Here is a 21,946-nt window from a genome sequence, read left to right on the forward strand (position 1 = left end):
CGTGCTCAAGGCTATTGGCTTTTGCATATCATGTTTTCACTACTTAGAGGGCTTTGACAGAAGAGCATAAAACCATGCAGCATGCATGGTCCTGCAAGAGAAACTGCAGTAGAGAAGACACTTCCAGAAGTTGACTTGGCAAACTGAAAATGTGAATAGCAGTTTGTTATCTCAACCTTCTGCTACTGTGCGGAGTCTTCTGCAGAGAGAATTGGGCTACACGGGGTAATAGTCTGACCTTACAGGGGCCAATGGCAAAGCCCCTGCCAACTTCAACAGGGCTTCATGCTGGAGGCCTAATTTGCAGAAATTCGGCATGATGTCAACAAAAATTGTTGACAGAAATAAAACTGGTTGATTCTGTTCCTCCAAAAATGAGTCCTTAGGTCAAATCAATTTGCTGAGCTACAAAAAACACAAATCAAAACCCAGACCAAAAACAAACAAACAAACAAAAAGAAAAAGAAAAAAGAAAAGGAAAAGCAAAAGTGCTAACTTACTCTTAGCACACTCAACCTTTTGTGTAACAACAGAAAAAAAAAATGAATAAAAAGAGACAAAAAAGACTGCCTGGCAAAAAGCCATCACTTTTATTTCTTCCCTCACTTTAATTGCAGTTGTAGACTAGATTCAAAGAGGTTAGCAATAAAAAAGCCCCACAAGGTTTATGTTCTACCATGAAAGGGAATTGAGGTCTATTCAGTCAAGAAATCTCCTCTTAAATCAATCAGGTGCCTTTGACACCTTCCTTCCTTCCTTGCCTATCATGGAGTCTGACAAGCAAGTAATTTTAAGTAACAAATCACTACACTAGTGGGTGCGCGCTGCAAATTTTCCTGGAAGATGCATGGAAATTTTGGGTGTTGAGGACTTAACACTGTCTATGAATAAATGAATTTGACTAAAGAGATTCTTAAATTGCCGTCTTGATAGAAACAAAATGGCTTCTGTCTGAGGCACATAGCCTTCAGTTGTAAGGGCCTAAACTGTCAGGTTCAAAGCTTCGGTTAAAGCCATTTTTCATCTATCAGGAATTATAACAAAGAAAAGACCTTCATGGGAATAATAATCTTATGTCTTGATGATGAACCCTTCAGCTCCTGCTGCCCTTAGTGGCTTCAACTGTAAGTCAACCCTACAAAAAGTACAGCAGATAGATCAAGGTAACTGAAGTCACGGTCACCATCTATCTCAGGCACAGGGATAAGAGGCCTCAAACACACATTTTCCCTGTTAACATGCTGCTTGGCATCAGTGGTGCCCCAGAAACATTATGCATGAGTGCTCTTAAGCCTTGGCAATAGCAAATTAATTCAATTTATCTCAACCCACTTTCCTTTAGGTCACAATACATTATGTTTTCATGTGCCCTTCATTGCCTAAGAGCACACACTGGAATACTTACTCTATGTCAGCTGTCACTGGGCAATTTATTAAGCCATTATAACCTGGATTTGTGTCTGAGCCTGTTGATTTGTCACCGCTTTCATAAAGCAGAAATGCAATTTCTAGACTGATGAGCTGTGCTGTACAGCCATACACATGCACATGCACACTACTTCAGCAAACTAAGTCTTGCCTGCTCCCATGAAGTCTGTGGAAGGATGGAGACATTAGGATGAAGCTATGGGGCTCAATCTCAGTCTCTCTCTTCTGTGCTATCAATTCCACTTGCACCTAGGCTGGGCCACTACTGAACCTGGGTAAAGTATTATATCTCTGGTTAAAGTATCATTTCCTTAGCAATAGCTTAACCCATATAGACCCCACAGTCCCATGAGATAACCTTGGCCTTTCTTTGTGCTTTCACCTCTTTAATGCCAGCCGAAAGCCAGCTGAAAATGGCAAGGCATTTAAGTCTGTCTCTGCTAATACGGAAGTTACACGGGACAACCTTTATTTTATGTGCTTGCAACACAGCAAAATGTGGCAGGGTCAGATCCTGCACTTGCAAAAAACTTGTGAACTCTATTAAAATAAAGAGCTGTACCAGTTTACACCAACATAAAATGTGGTCCAATGTCTGCACTTTATGCCTTGCCCCCTTCCCACGCAGGCTTCCTCAAATACAATGCTATCTGTTGAATTCAGTAGAAAGCTCTTAGGTCTGCTTTTCCTCACATAAGAAGCAAGCTTAAGCCCCATGACTGTGATCCTCAAGGCTATTTAAGCATTTCTCTTCCACTGATTTTAACAGGGCTTATGTAACTCTCAGTCTTTGAAGGACTTGGTCTGAGGAATACTCATTTGATTTTTACAGGCAGTCTTGTGAGTATTTTAAGATGGTGATTAGCTCTAGCTGGTCTAACCTCTGCATCAGATGACTCAGAGTTGATTTTAGACATAAAACCAGAATTATCTCAGTAAATGGGGCAACTGTCCCTATTCCGTGCTCATCAATCGCAGAGGAATGGCACCCCTGAACACATCTTCACCAATAAGGCAAGTCAACAGAAGGCAGCAACTAAAGGCAGAAGGTGATCAGAGCTTTAATAATGCCCTTCTCCACACTTCTCACATTTTCTCTCGTTATTGGCAATACTGTGTTGCTTTAAGATGCCAGCCCATGACTGCAGCACTGCTGTGTCAGGCACCATAGGGTCACTTATGCAAAGAAAATTCCTATTCCAGAGCTCTCCCACAGTCTAACTTTCTGCCTTCATTCCTGGGTTAGTTCCAGGAGCAAAGGAGAAGGCAAGGGGATAACTCATCCAAGCAAAACTGTGTAAAACCATGTTAGAGCTTGGTCTCCATTGTCCAGACCCTCTCAATGGCTGCCTGATATGAACAGTCCAAGGAGCAGAAGGGGCATAACTCAGAATCTGATACTTTCTCTTTAGAGGAATGGATCACTTCATCCATCCTCTATGGGCCTGGCCTGTGGCCAACTGTCAGGGAAGGAGCACAGCCAAAGCTCCCATCAAGCTCTCCCTCTTTTGCTTCCGATCGGTTCTGTGGCGGGACTGGTTGGTGAATATCTTGTTTCTTTTCTGTGTAGGTATGCCCACGCCGGCCAGCTTATCTCTGAAATCCAGCCTCTTCCCACTGCCCCTCCCACCTTCTACTGCAAACCCCATCTCTCTAAAACAGAATGCCAGTCCCATGGCATGGACCTTCTCACTCGCTTCCCTGGCATGCCTCCAGCACCACATACTGAGTGCCTAGCTTCATGCCCCACTGCCATTCATCGCCTCCCTGTATCAGAATGATGATGTTTCACCTCTAGTTTCTCTGACACTCAAGGATCCCTTCACTCTCCATCACTGCATGTTCCTTTCTTCCCAAACTCAGACCTGAAGCCCATGTTTCCTTCTTCTGCCACGTCCTTTTAGCACAGCTTCAGCTCTCATCAGCACAACCCTTCTTCCCAATCTCTTTTGTACTTCACTTGCTACTGCCAGCCCTGTGACTGAGTCGCTGTGAAGGCTATGGTGCAGCAACCAAGGCTTCTAGTGTGGCAGCCATAAATTGCTGTCTCACCAATACAGAAGGAAGTTACTTTGCCACCAGCTCCACAGCATTCAGGCCCTCTCCCTATGGCATGTATGAGATGACTTAGGCCTACTTCATAAATGTCAGTGAGGGCTTAAACAGGTGGAGACCTCTTCTGTTCTAGAAGAGATGATGAATAACACATTCCCGGATGGGGGATTACTGGGATAATTTCAAAATCCAAACAAGAACATCAAAACAGTCTAGGTACATGGTTAGTCCATCTCCCATGCTCATGGTTGCTACTGGCAATGGGCAGTTAACATCCCAAACCTCTTATTTATGGCTTCTCATTAATTCACACACCCTTCATTCACTGAACTTGTTACTAAATCCTTAATTTAACTCTCTGGCACTGATTTTTGATAGCACATTTGAGGCACTTCTTATTTTTATTTTTTACTTTTGGGTAGTATCTTCACCATTAGGGCCTCTGCTAATTAAGGAACGTAGCTGTATTTTCTTTGTCTCTCTCTCGCCACCTCTTCTCCATTTTATGGTCCTTTCTAGAAGTGTCTTGATACCTTTGGTGAAGTGAAATTTAAAGTGCTTGCGTGAGACTTGAAAGAGAACTGACAAACATACAATGCCTCTATTCCTTCCCCCTGCTTTCTTTCTGTGGTGTTTTACTTCTTTGTATCATTTACAGAAGCTTTCTCTAGTGTTTTGTTTTTTTTTTTCACTTTCCCCTCTGCCATTTGTTTTGCTGCAAAACTTGGATTGCAGCGGTGATCAGGAGATATGGAGATATCAGCAGATATGGGGATAACATTCCACAGAAGTTGTCTGGCAGATGCAAATTTCTTTATCGATCCTGATGGTAAAAATGTAGACAAGGAGACGGGTGTGTTAGTTTGTGTTGTGACAGCAACATCATAAAGATCTTCAGCAGAAATCTAAGTAAAAACCCAATGCTGTCAGAAACCTCAGAAAGAAGAACTGAAGCCAGTCCATTGCAACACCCACCTCCTGAAGCCAACAGGAACCATTTGGCTGGGTTTCACAAGAATTTGTGGACCGGGTGAGGTTGTTCAGGTCAGACATGAGTGGAAGAACACAGTGAGAAACTGCTACTTCACATGAGCAGTGATTTTTCCTTTGCTCCTTGTGCTGGGATGAAAACCAAATGCAGCTGCTACTTATTAGGTGGGAAGGGCGAGGGTCTCCTTCACTTTACACAGCCAAGCAAAACAAGGCGATCTCATTTCACATTGGGCCTCATTTCCATAGCAATATGGACTGTAAAGCACTTCCTTATCTCAGGCAGCACCCCACTGAGCTCAGCAGATGGGGTGCAATTCTGGAACAATGGGCTGAGCTACTGAAAAAGTGTCAGCTGATGTATTTACACATTCTGGGGACTGACCCAACTCCAGTTAAAGTCAAGGGAAAGATTCACATTGCCTTCAGACAGAGTTCTGCCAGTCTCTTACCCCAAGCCAGGCAGCCAAAGTTCAGCAGATGCCCATCTGTACTGCTAAGAGCTCATTCTCCTCTGTGTAGGTGGGAGTAGACGTCTTTTCCAGAGAGTGTAGCCCAACGAAAGTTCTGTCTCCAATATTTGTTTCATTTTCATACAAGTGCATAAAAAGGCTAATACTTTTCCATCTCTCCAATAGCCTGCATATCAGGGCAGTCCCACATGAGGCAGAGAATACGTATCTCAGAAGCCTCAGATGGGGGTGCGATGGAAAAGAAAATGTGTCTGTTTTCAACTTCCATATATAAAGTTCATTAAGGGGCCTGTAGCCGTTATCAATTTGGCCTGAGGAAGCTTATGTGGAAAAAAAAAATCACATTGAAAATATGAAATAGGTGTATATGTTCACAGTTGCTAAAAGCCCCACCCTCCTTTACAATGAAGAATTTTTTGTTGGAGTTTGATCGTCTTAATGGAATGCAAAAGGAAAAAGATAAATGAACTAGTCTCCCTTGGCTGAATCCTCAGCAAAGGCAAATTTGCAGAGCTCAGAAAATTCAGCCTGAATTCAATCTGTAGAACCTGATTTTTGTTTATATCAAATTGTCGGCTTCTTTGTCTTCAGCTAGGCTGGAAATATAAGTCATTCATCATTATGCTATCCAGATATTACAGTAATGAAACTATATCTAAACATACCCATAAAACCACACAAAATAAAATCAAATTAAATGAAATGACAAGTGTTCAGTTCAATCATTCTACCAGGTTTGCTGTTTTGGCTAGTGTTCCACAGGGTGTTTTCCAGGGAGAGAAGGAAAGGGGAAGACAAAGCGTGGGAATGCCAAGACACAGGGTCACTGGGCTTAAGAAAACTAATGTGACAAACTAGAATTCATAAGGAGACCTCCTGAGTTCGGCAGTGGAAAAATAAAACCAAAAGAATGCAGGCAAATATAGGCTGGTAAGTGGCACATTTTTTCATGTAGTATGAGTAATTCCTGGATGCCATAAAGCCACGTGTGCTGAGTTTTCCATCAGAAATGAAGGATTACTGAGACAGTAAGTGTTCTGAACGAATCAAAATGAATAGTTGTTGAAGAAGTCGAAGCGGGTGACTTCACAGACCCCCTCCTAGTCTGGTCATCTCTACATCTGAGTGCTTAAAGCCCAGATTGACTAACACACTTGAGTATATGCCTATTTTTAAGAAATTGAAGCCAACAGGATGATTCAGTTACACATAATTATAGACATACTTTATGACTGAAGATGTGACAGAGAGAGAAAGTGGTTTTGGTCTACTCTTGGTACCTTGGGCAATATGCTGTGTGTGCATGTGGCCATCGGACTCCTCTGCTCTTTCTACCCCTCTTAGAAAATTCAAGGTCCCTGCAGTGTTTTATTTCCCACTGGAAAATAACACAGTGGGATTTTGGAGGGCAAGCCTTCTCTGAAGGTCAGTCTACATGCTTCTACACGAGCCAAGGGATCCCCACTGTGCCTAAGAACAATCCTAATTGATCTGGGCAGCTGGGGAGAGGGGAAGGTGTGAGGGACATTTGTAAAGCTACTGCTGCTGAGTTTTCTTCGTGTAGGACAAAGGGCCTGGGCCACCTTGCACAGGTCCTGGGAGCAATGATCATTTAAGCCTGCTACATTTAGTTATGAAAACAGGCCTTGCTTGTCAGCTCAGGGTTTCTGCCCCATGAAAACAGGCAGCATTTTTCACCCAAGCAGCAAGACTTTTCCCCAGGAGTGAGATTATAAAGAAAGAAGGACCAAGGAATTCAAGGAGGCTCTGGGTGACACGCATCACTCTGTAAACATCATCCATGCATGTGCATATTCTGGCTTACGTGAAGGCTTGGTGATGCTCATCACATGTATTTTGACTGCATTGGCCCTGAAATGCTTCCTGCTTCATTCTCAGGCTCTGTGGCCCATAGAATGCCCAACAAACTTAATTTTTCAGGGCATTTATGTGAAATTCAATGGTAGTCCAAAACTATTTGAGTTTAAAATCACATAGAGTTAACACCGTAACTGAGGTTTCCCACACTGGGTACAAGGAAGGAAAAATGCTATTGTGGTAAAGCCTATGAACATGTTTTTTTCAATTACAGATATACCTATGTGTACTGGAGTTCCTACTTGACTGGAGCATTAACACATTTGTTCGTGGAGAGCTTAAAACATTTTTTGTGTGGCTGCTGCATAGAACATAATTTTTAAGTCTTCTTACTGCAACAGGTAATGTCAAATTCAGGAATTTGGTCTCTTCCTCAGAAATGCTGGAAGAGGTCTCTGTTCATTTGGATTTTATAACCCTGTTCTGTTCTGGAAGGGGGATGTCTTTATCCTTTTTTCCTTACAGGAACTAAATGCAGTACTTTATCTTCTAATAAAGTACTGTTATTGCTTTGGTTCTGCCCTCTTCTAAAATAACATAGTGGTGAAAGCATTCAGTAAATTGAACTGTTTGTTCAAATCTCTCAGACTGAATGAGCTCAAGGCCATATCTAGCCATTATACACAAAACCTTCTGTAAATTGTGTATTAGGCCCTGGGTATATGAACTAGTACCCAGGTCTCCCAAGACAAAACTTTATTCTGCAAGTCCAAAGCACAAACCAACCAATTATTTAACCTAACTCAAGCCAACCTAACTGAACCAAACACACATAAACACAACAGATTTTATACCTGTTTCTGCAAACAGAAGAATATTAGGAGAGGCATTCTGACTGCATTTAATGTAGGTATTTTTCCCCTGTGGCCTAAAAGATTGTCCAAAATGTTGGGTCAAGGGGTGCAGATTTTGCAAGGGGTATGCTCAGCCTAGAGACAGATTTGTTCCATATATTTTTATAACCTTTGTGTATCATCCAGACTTTCAACCTGAGCTGGCATTTGACATGAAAATCCTCTGATGGGGAGAAACACACAATGGTGGTAGCCATGGGTCTGCCTGAAAGCACCCTGGCTTCCAGGAGCTGCAGATTCTGCAGTACAAAGCCCTGCATTTATAGGTGGAAGTGTTTCTGGATGGACGGTTGAAGCAAACGCTTCTCACACAGCTTTCTGTAGTTGTGTCTCAGTCACCACCCAGTGCAAACTCCCGCAGGGGGGAGAGGTTAGTTCAAACTCCACAGCTCGTTGGGTTCTTGGCTCCTCTGCCAATTAACATTGGCAGTTATCTGTGGCGGCAGACACTGGACAATTGTTTATTCCAGTTTATATGTCATTCTAAACATTCACGAACCTTCACAATAAAACCCCGTTGCTGAAGAATACAGATCCCAGTGAACCACAGAGGGGGGAAAAAAACCCAGAGCCACTGCAGTGGGAATGCATCATACTGCAGACAGCTCTGGGGGAAAGGCTGGGAGCTCTGTGATATCAGCTGAGAAGTGCTCAGGCAGAAAGGTCATTGTAACAGCAGGGACAGGAGTCAGGGTAAGGATACACAAAAGCCAGAAGCAAGGAAGAAATTGGGTGGATGGAAAAGAGAACCTTTTTCTGGTGCTGTATGACATAAAAAACAGGTCCAGATGGGATCTGCTGGACCACTGTGCCCAGTCCCCTGCTACTAACAGCAAGCAGCTCATCTCACATTATGAATTTATTATGGAGGCTTCCATTTTTTTTTATTATTTTAATGATTTCAATTTCCTGCCTAAATTTATTCATGACCAATGTCCTCTTATGTGAATATGGCCTTCAGATAAAAAGCTTTTCTCCCTCCTTAAGGTTGCTTCAGCTGTTGACACTGAGTTTTAAAGTGACAAAAAATACCTCAACTCCTTTATTCCCCTCTTTTACCATCCCAATGGGGAAATCCCATGGTTGCAGACAGCTAGCGTGGGATAATGATCCAGATGAAGAACAGACAATGATGTCTACACATAGATTTCCTGCCTAAACTGCTGCAGAGATCTGGTCACTGCAGTCAGCGGAGCCCAGAGAGCCATCCAAATGCATGTGCTTTCTTCAAAGTGAGGTGGACAGCTCTCCAGAGTCCAGTAAGTATATTAATTAGAGCTCCACTGACGATGGTTGCACTTTACACATGTAGCGCATGTATAGGTACTTACCCTGTAGATACCTGAAGTTAGTTATGTGAATCTGGATCTGACTCCCACCCTCACTGAAGGGAAAGGTTTTATTGAATCCCTAAACACAGGACTGCAAGTCTCCTTTGACTAGGATATCCAAGAAATTAGCATGGGACTGGGAGATGGACCCCAAAAACTTGAAGAGTCCCAGTTGTGGTTTTCACCTCAGATAGGCCCAGGTGCCTATCAACTTTTGACTCTTCTGATTTATTTTATGTCTTTTCCATACAACTTCAACTGCAGCAATCATGTTTTTGTTTCTTTCAAATGAGAAAAAAACACACCCTGAAATGTTTCCAAAATCCTGTCTCATGTGCATTTGCAAGGTAATTTTTGGTGCATTGTTGAAGAGGGGCAGCAGAATACGGTGGAAACTTCAATGTGCATGGCTACTTACCGAACTCACAAAGCAGTGCTCAGATTCTCCGCTTTCAAATAAGATGACATCTTTTATGAAGACTGCGATGGCTCTCATTATGAAGGACATGAAGAGGTGCATATGAATATAATTTCGCGTACAGTGTAGCTTTCTGTTGGGAAGAGATGAAACAACATTTCTGAATAGCAAGCCTTCTCAAAAACATTATTTATCTATTTACATGTTCCTTCTGCCAAGACATAGGCTTACAATTAAACATTAGAAACCCTGAGACAGACTATATTCTGATGTACATCACCCCAAATCCACTTAAGCCTTTTTAAATCCACAAAACGTGGCAATCCATACATCCGCAGCAGTGTTGCTGCTCTTCCAGTTCTCAGAAAAAAAAAAAGGTCAAAATACAGCATGAGAGAAAACAGGTCCATCACACTGCTCTCCTCTGGAAAAGAAATTTTTTGACTAAGCAAACTGTGCTCAAGATAAAGGTCTGTTTTCTACAGAATGTTTGTACTGCAATAACTCTTTTCAAAGTGAAATGTTTCTTCAGGAACAGAAATAAATTCTTAGCAGCTGCTGCTAAAATTAACACATATTACAGGCTTTCTGGAGCAATATGAACTATATTTTCACTTTAAAATGACTAATAATTCACTTTAAAATGACTAATGATTAATAATATTGAGAACAGCACCAGGGTTTTTGTGTCCCTTGCCTACTAATATTTTGAAGATGAATTCTGATCAAGTAGGTCTTTTTTTCTTTTTTTCAAGTGAGACTTTATATCAGCTAAAGTGAAAGGCCTATACTCTGGAAATGGGTACTTTGTACAGTCATTAGAACCACAACAGACCTCACTCAACAACAAGATCAAATTACCACCTCTTAATGAGTCACTGTGCATTGGCAGAGTTTGTGCTCTTAATCTCTGACGATGGCACGATAATGTGACCAAGATGAGTCCTCCGTACTTGCAGGCAAAGGCAAGTCAAATTATGCTGTTTCCCACAAATGAAAAGCACAAACCCTGACGGTTTCACCATCTTGGCTGGCACCTTGTACCTTGTTGAGATGAGATAATTTGCATGTGTGTCTGATTCACTCTTCACGTGTAAGAGGAGTGGAGAGAGCATGTGGAATGAGAAGTGCAAAGATCTTGAAAGGTGAGGTCAGTCTCAATACAAGTGTGAAAGTTACCCTAGAACATATGCTGCTTCCTACAGCTTTCTTTGGGGATGATATCTGGACCAGACTGTCATAAATCGGACAATGATATATGCAGAATACACAGGATCGTATAGGTTGGAAAAGACCTTTAAGGTCATTGAGTCCAACCGTAAACCTAACACTGCCAGTTCACCTCTAAACCATGTCTCTAAGTATCACATCCAAATGCCTTTTAGACACATTTCAGGGAATCCACTGGAGAGTGGCATGAGGAGATGGAATCTCATCTAGAAGGTTCTTCCATCTCATGGACGTCCGCTTTTTGCTGCTCTCCCTATACATAAATGACATCATAATAGGAGATTACCTTTTGTGCAGTCTTCTCCATTAGAGGCGCCCAAATTTAGATGCCCGAATGTATTATAAACAATATAGAGAGAGGATTAATTCATTTGCTGCAATCTAGGCATCTAATGCCATTTGACATGCTGTAGAGTATCTGCCTATCAGTCCATAAGGGCCTGGGCCTCCTGAAGGTCCTGCATCATATCTGCTATCCTTGTGCACATGTCAGAGGCTCCAGCATGTCTAAAAATGCTCTGGGTATCTATGTCTTGCCATAGAGCTATAGCAGGAAGTGCTTCTGAAATAGACTTTGGGAGGTAGTTTTGGGGAGTGATTCACCTGTACCATTTTGAATACCTACTTTAGTAGAAATGCATCATTCCACAGCATCCATATATACCATACTGACTAGGTCTCTGTGACCTCTAACAGGATTATGGGATAACGGCCTCTAATACAGAGATGCATCATGTAACAATCTACATTTAGTGAGATGAAGCCCACCTAAGTAATTCCACTGGGGTTATAACTCTCATGCAAAGACCACAAATCACATACCAGAAAACAGTGGTACCAAAAGATGGAGGAACTTTCCTCCCCTGTCGAACTGAGACTTGACAGAAGAATTTTGCATCCATCTGTAACACTCATAGCCTATAACTTAAACAGCCACTATGTCCTTTGAGTCATCCCCTTACCTATGCCTTTTTTGCTCCTAGTCTTACCTGAAGAGACATAAAATGATCATAGCAGCCGTGAGAGCAATGAGCGATAAGGTATATCCAATGGTGTAGCCAGTCTTGACTGTGCCATAGAATGTCGTTTGCTAATGTGAAGGAAAGAAACAAAAGAGGTATTTCAAAGAGCTGCCAACATGCATTCTTAAATACACCATCACTGAGCTTTTACTGACATTCTTGGTGAGACAAGGAAATCATCCTACATCCCTCTCTTAAAAAACCTCCAACTCCTTCACCCTTTAAAGTCACATCCAGTAGAGTACAAGACTCAAATACCACTGATGTGAATACAAAGAACGTGTCCACTTGCAGTAGAGCTTGGACAAGTTAAAAACCAGGTTACAGTTACACAAGGGAAAAGTTCATGCAGGAAGGAGTCTGATTTGACACTTGCAGAGACAGCTACATGGTTATAATCTTGTGGAACAAGAATGACTAATGTTCAGTTAAACAGCACACTGACACATCGGCTCTGAGGTGGTGAGCATGATGAGCTTCATCCTATTAAGGAATTTTGAGGACAGAACTGGTCTGGAAATTGTTTTGCTTTTGTGGAAGCTAGATGTTGTATTTCAGCAAGTGAAAACTTTAAATGTTCTCACTGAAATCACAGATATGTTAATTCAAAAATATATATTTAGTTGGAAATTAGTTCATGGCTTTTCTCTTTGACAGCACACAGAAGGAATCTCTGAGCATGGAGCAACACAGGACTTAAATCCAACAGGGAATCCTGGTCTAAATAAAATGGGGAAGTAAGGCAACAAAACTCCAGCTCTCCTAAGGCTCTCCAGCAACACTCTAAATCAATATATTTTGATTTTAAGCCTTAAAAAAAGGGCAAAAGATCGGTTTGTATTCGGACATTTGTTTTATCAATGAAAAATCCAAGTTTTGATGAGAATCTAACTCAGTTTGTGGAAAATCTTATTTTCCAGCTCTTGACTGACCCTCCTCTGCCCGCCTTGCCTCCATTTTCTATAACAAACACAAAGCACCAAAACTGCAAAGAGCAGTTTTGACAGAAAATCTAAACCCAACCTTGTTTGGCAAAACACTCTTTAATAACAGTGAGGGCTGACATTTTTATATGCTATTTTCATAGGCCTTGACAAGTACCAGGCACTTTACAGAACCAGTGAGGCTGAGATGAGTAGTAATCCTCTAGCATTTGCACAAGCCAGCTTGGAGGGGGTGTTAAAACAAGACAGAGCTTTCAGAGAGTGCAAAGGTTACACTGGTTGGGTCTATATTGCTTCTTAGACCGGAGATCTCAGCGATGGCTAAAAGCACGGTGTCTTCACAGCCCCATTCAATGAATCCACATCAGTAAGAGCTTTGCGTCAGTAACTCTGAATACGTAATTCATAGCAAGGGTTTCAGGCCAATATATCTACCTTATCTTGTCCATATGACACCAGGAGGCTGCTATGGTGATGGAGTCACTCAATGTGGTATGGTCATACCTAAGCCTCGCTCATCTGCACTGCATGGCAGGACTTGCACTGCAGCGAGGAACAGCAGAGGTCCCACCTTTCTACCCCACTGCCTTGCCGATTCCACCCAAAGATAACTAAATAGTCTTGTTTCCAGTCTTGTTTGGTTTGGGCTCCCAAAGGCAGCTGAGACTTTTCCAATAAAAGCAGTCAACTTCCTTCTTGTTGATTTTGTCCTTCTCTCATTATCTAGTTTCTTTCTTGATGGCATCAGAGCAGAAGTGTTACAGGAAAGACCTGGCCAGCAGAAGGAGGGAGCTTGCGGTAGGGGACTGAGTTTGAGGAAGAGGCTGTCCCACACTGTGTTATGGAGAGCAGAGAAATGGGGGAAAGGAAGTTAAGAGATATCATAGGAGACATCAGTGGTGGATGGAAACTCTCCAGTGTGAATACAGGTATAGGCCTTTTGCTTCTTGGAGTTATTCACAGGAGCAAGTTATGCACAGGAAGATCTTGGTGTTATTCAACAAGCAATTCTCTGCCCTTATGTTTTATGATGACCAATCCTTCTGTGTACCGAGAAATGGCTCTGCATTCACCGTTAATGTAGCATGTGGGATCAGCTCTGTTCTGGAAACAGCACATAATGACTTCTTGCTCTTCATTTGTACTTGCTAATGACAATCACTTCCTATTTTACAGGTATCAAAGCAGACAATTTGACCCAAGATCATAAATGTTATTGGAATTTGACTTAGAGGTCAGATTACTAAAATATTCTTCTTAGAAAAAAAAGGGATTTAGAGAAGTGAAGGAAATGCATGCCAGGATGCCTGGGTTATAGCTGTAGACCTAGACTGATTTACAGAATGCAATTAGGCAATTTCATCATTCTCTCTCAGACTTCTAAAAAATCCTGCTTAATTTCACAGGAACGTGATAAGCACAATTAGTTAAGGTAGATGCTAAACTGAGACTAACTGAAAATTAGCTTCCTTGGTTTCTGTTCAGTAACCTCTACATTTATGTCCTGGTAACTGAGGTTAGAATGTGAAACATTTACATTTGTAAGAGAAAAAGAACAGAAATACTGCTGTCAAGTCTTTCAGTAGCCTTGCACCCAAACATGTTTTGGGTTCATGTCACCTAGCCTAAAGTCATCTGGACTCCCTCTAGAGTAAATGCAAATTGGTCCCTTCGGAGATAAATGCGGGGTCAACTGACCTCTGGAAGTGTCTATTTTCACCATGTTCAGACAGATCCTATGGGGGGACCCGGGGTGGCCCCTGTCTGAGCAGATGGGGGCACACAAGGGAGAAGTCGTGCATTACGTCTGACAATGGGACAGCAAAACAAACACACACACCTCACCCTTCCCCCCCAGTTTGCTAACACGTGTTTTTTAAAGGTCAGGTTGGAGAAGGAATCATCAGTGCAAAGATCATAAGCGCCCTACTTCTGTGCCTACATCATCCGCTTCTTAGGGACTGCCAGAATTCACAACTAAAATCTTACACACAGCCCTTATCTAATATTTTTCTTGTTTCTGACTTGAGACCAGTAGGTGTTAAAAGTGCATCATGTGTTTTAAGCATGGAAGGTTATCAGTCCATTCTGGGCCTCATATCCCATACAGCCTGCTGTTCTCCTTTTATTCTATTTCCTTTAATTCTTCCTCCCCAAACTGACAGCCAATTCAACAACATCAAAAATCTATTCTTCTTCACAGGCTAGTACTGCATGTTCACCCCCCTCAGCCACCTTTCACACAAATTAGACTTAAACAGCATGACAAAACCACGGAAACTGAGAGAAAATAATTAAGAAAGAATTAAAAGAACACAATACGTGTTCTCTTGGTAACGCAGCACTCTGGCAACGCTGCAATCCACTGGGTTGCCAAAGCATGTCCCAGGAATTCCCAAATCCCCTTTGCAGCTGGAACATAAGCCAGAGCTCTCGATGGAGGACCTTCCCAGAGCAGAGCTGTGACAATGGCTTTCGCAATGCGCAACTGGTGCCACACAGCTCGATCTGAGAAACGGGACATTTGAGGAGGTGAAGTGGTGGCTGACCTCGGAGGCAGACTAAGGGTCTCTTCAGTGGAGTGCTGAAGTTCTTTGTGCAACTCTCCCTTTGCTATTTTCTGTATTCTTTCACTATTAAGGCTGGCTCAGTTCTGTTCAGATTCTCTGTTAACTCTTTGAGTGCCTTGGTAATGTGTGACCATACACAAAGACCTCTCACCATACATATTTATTCATTATTGAGATTCCTTCATTCAACATTCACGAACGCTGACAGAAACAGAAAAAAAAGTGTGGACATAAGTTTAATATAAACCTGCACTGAAGTATAATTCTTTTCTATCACCAGCTTTTTCTTGTTGACTGTGGGACAGCGGTAGGGGACTAGTTTAGATTAGATGTTAAACTTTTACCTAGGTGAGGTGAATCTTGCTTCTAACAACATTTGTTTTCCTCTTTAGACTTTACCCTTCATGCCTCAGCATGCAGCAAACCAATAACAAACTCCTTCCTGTGCAATGCCAATACTCTATAAAGCTAATCACACCTAGGTCAGTGATTACTAATTTACATACAGGCAGTATCCCACAGAGTGCATATTTCCTTAAAAACTTCAGTAACATTGCATGAAAATTTGTGTGTTCCCTACAGTTTTCTAGATCTTCAGCTGGTTGAGATCAGCAGGGCAGCACTGATGGCAAGTGAGTTACATCCTTTTATCCCTCTTGATCTTTTGATGATTATGTTGGCCTAGAAATCTGGAATCACCAGATCTACTTATGCATAAACATAAATGTGGAGGGCTTGATTCAAAGTTGAATGTGGAAAATCAAGCACCTGAAGTTATATGTGGGCATCACAGAGACACTGGTCTGATCTTTGCAGGTGCTGATTTCCTGCCACCCTCCTGGAAATCAAAGGGAAGATCATATCTTTGACCAGACATTTGATGTCTGCTTCCAGGGATCCTCAGAGAGTTCCTTCCTTCTTGAGGAATCAGAATGGGAGTGGAAAAAATTGGGCATGGGAAGATCATGTGATTCTGATATCGATCCCTGGTAAACCTTAATGTCTACCCATCCATGTTTACAAACCTCTTCCCCTGCAGTGATGTTGGAATCATATCCACAAGCTACAGCATACGGCGTGGGGTACACATCTGTCCAGCCCTGGCTTGTACAATTCCTGGTCACATTCCCTGGAAGAAAAGAGAAAAGGGTGATCTAAAAAGAAATGTTTGACTTACTGTTAAACAAATGTCTGCCTTCTGTTGGTTCAAATGCCAGAGCACATTTCTTGTAACACACAGAGTAAAATTCTCATACTTTTTCTCTGTTACAAAGTGTTCCTATTACACAGAACACATAAATGGGAGGGACCCACTGGGTTGTAAAGTTCAGACCTCAAAAACAAGTACAATTTAATACTGAGGTATCCACAAAACATCTCTTCTGATGGTACCATAATGCCAATTATACCTGGGCCTTTTGTTGTTGGCACTGCACCAATATTCTTTGAGAGCATTATCATCATATTGCCTTTGTTCCTGGAAAATTTTTCATCTAAACAGAGCAGTGAAGTATTTACATCTTTCACTTTACTTGTGAGAAGCCAAGAAGCCAAGACAGGGATAGATAAAGTGCTAATTTCACATTTTGCAGGTAAGGTCAGAGGTCTGGGAATTGAATGTCGTTCTCAAAACCCAGACCTTGCCTACAAGATGAGCCCTGATCAAATGTGATTCCTGGGAAATCTACTGCACTCTTGTTTGAGAACCAAGAACTTCAGAATTTGTCTATGAGGGGAGAAAAACCAGATACTGACAACCTGTACTGCTTGTTTTAACATGTATACTCAAAGGCAGGAAGATTTTCTGGACTCAAGCAAGTTGAGTGCCTAGGGCCTCCAACCGACAACAGAGAGCCTTAACATAAAGACGCTTCTCTCTTTCAGACAAAACTGACAAAGCTGTGAAGTTTGCATGCCTCTCTGGCACTCCGCACTTCTTGGTCCATCCAGGATTGTAAGGGGGCTCTCCAACGCAAAGTTTTTCTCACTTTGTAAGACACCTCTGCTTTCTTTCCAAGCTGGACCTCAAACGCATATTGGCTAGGGGCTATACAGACATTAATCAAGCAAAAGGAGGAGAGACCAACAACCTGACCAGGATAGACCTTACCCTAAAAGGTTCGTAGTCTGAAAGGCCAAGATAGATGTTTGTCAGCCAGAAATAACAAAGAAGCAATACATCCAACAGTACGTTGCAAATTCCGCCAGTACCCACTCTGACCACCGGTCCCTACCCTGTCCACCTCATGTGAATCACATCACCACGGCCTTCCTTTGGTGTCGCTTATCACACAAAACTGCCTTCCATCCCTGACTGGAAAGCTGGTACAATAAACCAGAATGAACAAAGAGTAGTAAAACTCACTTCTTAGATGAAGAATTACATCAGTGAAACTCAAGAGCTTTGCAAATATTTCCAGCAATGGGGATCTTTGCATACAGGAATAATAAAACTTCTGCAAACAGGAGCTAATCAGTTATGCAGCTATGAGTCATTAAAATATTCAAGCACCACCTCCAGGAATTTCTGACAATTGAGTCATCTGAACACCTTCCTAACCTGTCTTGCACTGAAATCAGCAGCAGCCTATCCCCTGGCTTGATTGACTTGAATCCCTGTGAGAGGTGGATTTTGACACTGAAACTGGCCCCTGTAATTTGTCTTTACAACAGATCTAAATTCCATGCAGGCTCTGGTACCTTGGTTCATTTTAAGAGCTGCTCCAGAAGAAGTCAACTTTAGCGCAGTTTGGTGGGTTGCTGTTCCCCAGGCTTTTTCTGCATGGCCATTGTTTGCATTTCTTTGTACCAGGGTTCACATCGGGATCATAACAGATCTTGCGCAAACAAATCAAGGACATGACTGTTCAGTACTTTTTTTTTTTGAGGTGTTATGTAATATTTGTTATTTCTTCTTCAGTATCTGAACGTTTCTGCTTCCTGCTTCCGGCTCAAAACTCCTCTCTGTTTGGGGATGCCTTTAGCTTTCATGGTGGTTTGCATTCTTTGCTTCCAGTCTCAGTGAACTAAGGGGTGCTTCTTTCAGCTTAATTTTCCCATATTTCTCCTATTTCTTCTTTTTAAGTGCACTTCCTTACAGTTGTTTGAGTCTTTTTGTAATTCTTCTCACTGCTCTCAGGAATACTTTCAAAAGCTGTCTTAATGCTTTAACAGATGTGGAAACTAAGGTAGAGGGAAGCACAGTGATACAGCATCACTGGGATTAAATAATAATAATAATAATGTCCCTGATTTTAGGGAAACTCACTTCCCAGGTAAGTTTTTCTACCGCCCTTTGCTGCTCGTGTCACCTTTTGATGTGCAAATTCACGCACATGGTGTGATACAACAAACCTTTCCAATAACTCTCATGTTCCATACTACGTGTCTCGGAGGTGCAAAACGTATAAGGTTAGAAGATACAGATTTTACCACACCACAATTTTGGCTCAAGTGATGGATGATGTCTCCCCTCAGAGCAAACACTTCTACCATTTCTAAATTACTAAGTAAGTAACTACTACTTACCAGATTATTTTCTATACTAAAAATGAACATACAATTTGGAAAAGTGCCTCACAAGTCTAGTTTTTACTCTGAGCTTTACAGGCAGCAAACGTTAGACCAAAGTATTAAACTGAGATTTTTGTATTACAAGGTCAAATCCCAGCTCTGCCACAGACCTCCAGTGAAACTGCAGCCAGCTCTTGTGATCTCCCTAGATCTGGTTCCCCACCAGTAGTAGGACTTCGGTAATAAAGTCTGATCTTCTGTCAATAGTCAATAGGAAGGCGAAATGTTCAAAGCATCAGAAGTTTTATATGCTGTTTTCCAGAACCATTTCCCATTAACTTGTGTTTCTCACTATGTGTAACACCAGTTCTGTCTAGAATGATGCACTAATGAAGTACATCGAAGCTGCAAAACGTCAGTGGCAGTATCAGAAAAGACAAGGCTTGTGGACTTGGAAATGATATCTCCAGCCTTTGAAAGTTCACAAGGTTTCCAAAACTTTCCCATTTCCTATCAGACTGAAGCTAAATCTTTTAAAACTGTATTCCTGGAGAAATAATCAGAAAAGAGACAAGGGGTTTATAAGTCACTAACATGTAATTAGCAATGCACAGTGGAGGAGATTCACTGAGAGCTGGAAAGTGTTCTACTGCCAGTAGGTTTGTGCTCCAGGCTCGCCTTGATTGTTGTAGAAAAAGGAGGTTTAAGTCCCTGGTGTGAGCAGAGTCCCCTCAGTAGGGTGGTGTTGGTTAACAGCTTTTTCCCTATCCAAGTCATGAAATAATCTACCTTTTGTGGGGTTTGCATTTAATTTTGATCAGAAATGTTACAACTGTCAAACCGCTGCATCTACTCCTAAAAGCCACATCAATTTTGATGAGATTAAGTTTTCCATTAAAAAAAAAAAAAAGGTTTCATCTGAAAAAGCCACAACTACCTCTCATCTGTGATAACAATAACCTCACAACATGTATTACCAGAACTCAGCTTCCTGCTTTCACAGAACGACATCTGACCCAAAGCCCTGCTCAAGCAGAGCTGGTTGCTCAGGAGTATGTCCAGATGGTGTTTGGATATCCTTGGAAACCTCCACGGATGGAGACTCCACAACCTCTCTGGGCAACCTTCCCCACTGCTTGGTCACCCTCACAGTAAAAAAGTGTTTTCTTTTGTTCAGATGGAACCTCCTGTGTTTCAGTTTGGCCATGGTTAGAAAATGCAAAGGCAATTAGAGAGTGCAAGAGGGTTTCATTGCTTCACAGAATCACAGAATCACAGACTGGTGGGGGCTGGAAGGGACCCCTGGAGCTCACCCCGTCCCACCCCCTGCTTGAGCAGGCACACCCAGAGCAGGGGCACAGGGCCGCGTCCAGGCGGGGGGTGAATGTCTCCAGGGAAGGGACCCCACAGCCTCTCTGGGCAGCCTGTGCCCCTGCTCTGGCACCCGCACAGGGAAGGGGTTTGTCCTCATGTTCAGGTGGAGCTTCCCATGTTCCAACTTGTGCCCGTTGCCCCTTGGCCTGTCATTTGTGAATGGGAGCCTTGCGTGTAAGAGAAGTCCTCTTCTGGGTGCTGTCACAAGCACTGGACAAAATCCCTAGTTCCTATTTCAGGGGTGCACAGTTGCTGCAGAAGCACCAGGCATATGGTCCCAGGAGGCTGGGATACTGTTCATGAGATGCTGCTACTGATGCTGCCGTGATATACCGCTCTCCAGCTTAACCACAGCGACTCTAAGTGTAGCAAAGAGGAGGTAAGGCAACTAGATCAAACTGCTTTCATTGTAGAGTAAATTAAGTGAAATCTCTCCACGGCTGCCAAAGGGGTAAATCGTGCATGTTGGGAGCTGCCCTGGCTCTGCAGAAACACAGTAATTGCTAAGGTGCAGTAACTCGATTGTGTATCTGAGTCCTGTGCAAAGCACCATGGGGAGACAATTAGAGGGATCTCAGCACCCCAACTCTTTCATTGCTGTCTTCTCTTTTTGCAGATATCAGGACAAAGGAATTTAAAGATGAGGTTTTAAAGGGAACAAGGTGATGACCTTTTCATAAGGCTCTGTGCCAGGTGGGAGGGAATGAATGTGAAAAGGGAGCGAAATAACAGTGCAGAAATGAAAGGAAAAAATAAATTAGTTCTCTAGAGCTGATAAATCCAATCTGCAGAGGTAATCCTTATACAGGCTAAAGGATCTATAGCTACTGCTGGAGAACCAGGATGGGAAACCAACCAGTCAGCTTTCCAGAAGTATGCTGTGGTATAAAAGCCACTGCTTACAGAAAGGAATTACAAGTGCAGATATGAGGCTAGACCTTTGGCTCATTTATATCAGTGTTTATGACAGCCAAGGCATAAAACACTGTTGAAAGGCAAGGGGCGAAGCTGCAGGCCTGAATAACCAGTTTTCAGTAAGTTTTACTGCAACAGTGCCTTAAAGACTCATGTGTAGCATGATGGGCCACAATTATTTAATCAAATCCCTGTGGTCCAGCCCAAGAGCTCTGACTCTTTGCAGATGTGTTGACCACAGAAGTGCAAATGTGTTAGTGGCTTCAGGTCAAGCCCCAGTGAGATCCCAAGATCAATGCCAGCCAGTCTGCAGCACGGTAGATCCTACCCAACTGCAAAGTTAAGCAGACAGGATGGGCCACCCGGGTCAATGTGAAGTGCTGTATATATAATATATGTATGTATAATAAAGCCCAGCTCTTCCTCCTGTGCTACCTCTGCCTGTATTCCTTGAAAGCCTGCATGTAGTGTGCCATGGCAATTAATGAACATGCACACAAAGCACAAGAAGAGATTGCGCTTCCTCCATACACTTTTGCATCTTTCTAGTATCATGTCTGCTGTAGGACAGGACTTCGCCATCTGGCCCAGCAGCTGCTCCTGGTTTAAGTAAAAGCTTCTTTAGAGTTCACAGAGCCCTCTAATTTCCTAATCTGCATGGTCTGATGGCATGCCTATTATGGAAATGGAATTGATGGTTGTAAGCAATTAGCCAAATGCTCCTATCTTTCCTTCTGATTAGCTCGTGTAGTTGTAAAAAATCTGGTACGTGGCTCACACCTATCCTAAGTGGCTTTTTCTCACTGGCAGGGCGATTCAGAAATTCTCTGCTCTGGGTAGTAAAGACAGAGGCAAGGAAATCCCTCTGTACAAAAACAAGCAGGACTGACTAAATTCTGAGAAAAGTTTTGGTTAAAACCCCCCAGGTTTCTTTTTAGTACTAAAGAACTC

The 21,946-nt window shown here is 42.4% G+C and overlaps 1 protein-coding gene across 1 annotated transcript in view; it reads right to left on the reverse strand.

Annotated features, from left to right (window-relative positions):
* The window catches only part of VIPR1 (vasoactive intestinal peptide receptor 1), a 117,271-nt gene that overhangs the window by 24,432 nt on the left and 70,893 nt on the right, over nucleotides 1-21,946 (reverse strand). Inside the window, exons 4-6 of the mRNA XM_075082209.1 lie at nucleotides 16,219-16,322; nucleotides 11,647-11,747; nucleotides 9,428-9,560 (exon numbers count right to left, since the gene is read on the reverse strand). Of these exons, the coding sequence (XP_074938310.1) occupies nucleotides 9,428-9,560; nucleotides 11,647-11,747; nucleotides 16,219-16,322 (338 nt within the window). The remainder of the gene's footprint in view (nucleotides 1-9,427; nucleotides 9,561-11,646; nucleotides 11,748-16,218; nucleotides 16,323-21,946) is intronic.

This window comes from Phalacrocorax aristotelis, chromosome 2 (genome assembly GCF_949628215.1).
Source record: "Phalacrocorax aristotelis chromosome 2, bGulAri2.1, whole genome shotgun sequence".
NCBI lineage: Eukaryota > Metazoa > Chordata > Aves > Suliformes > Phalacrocoracidae > Phalacrocorax > Phalacrocorax aristotelis.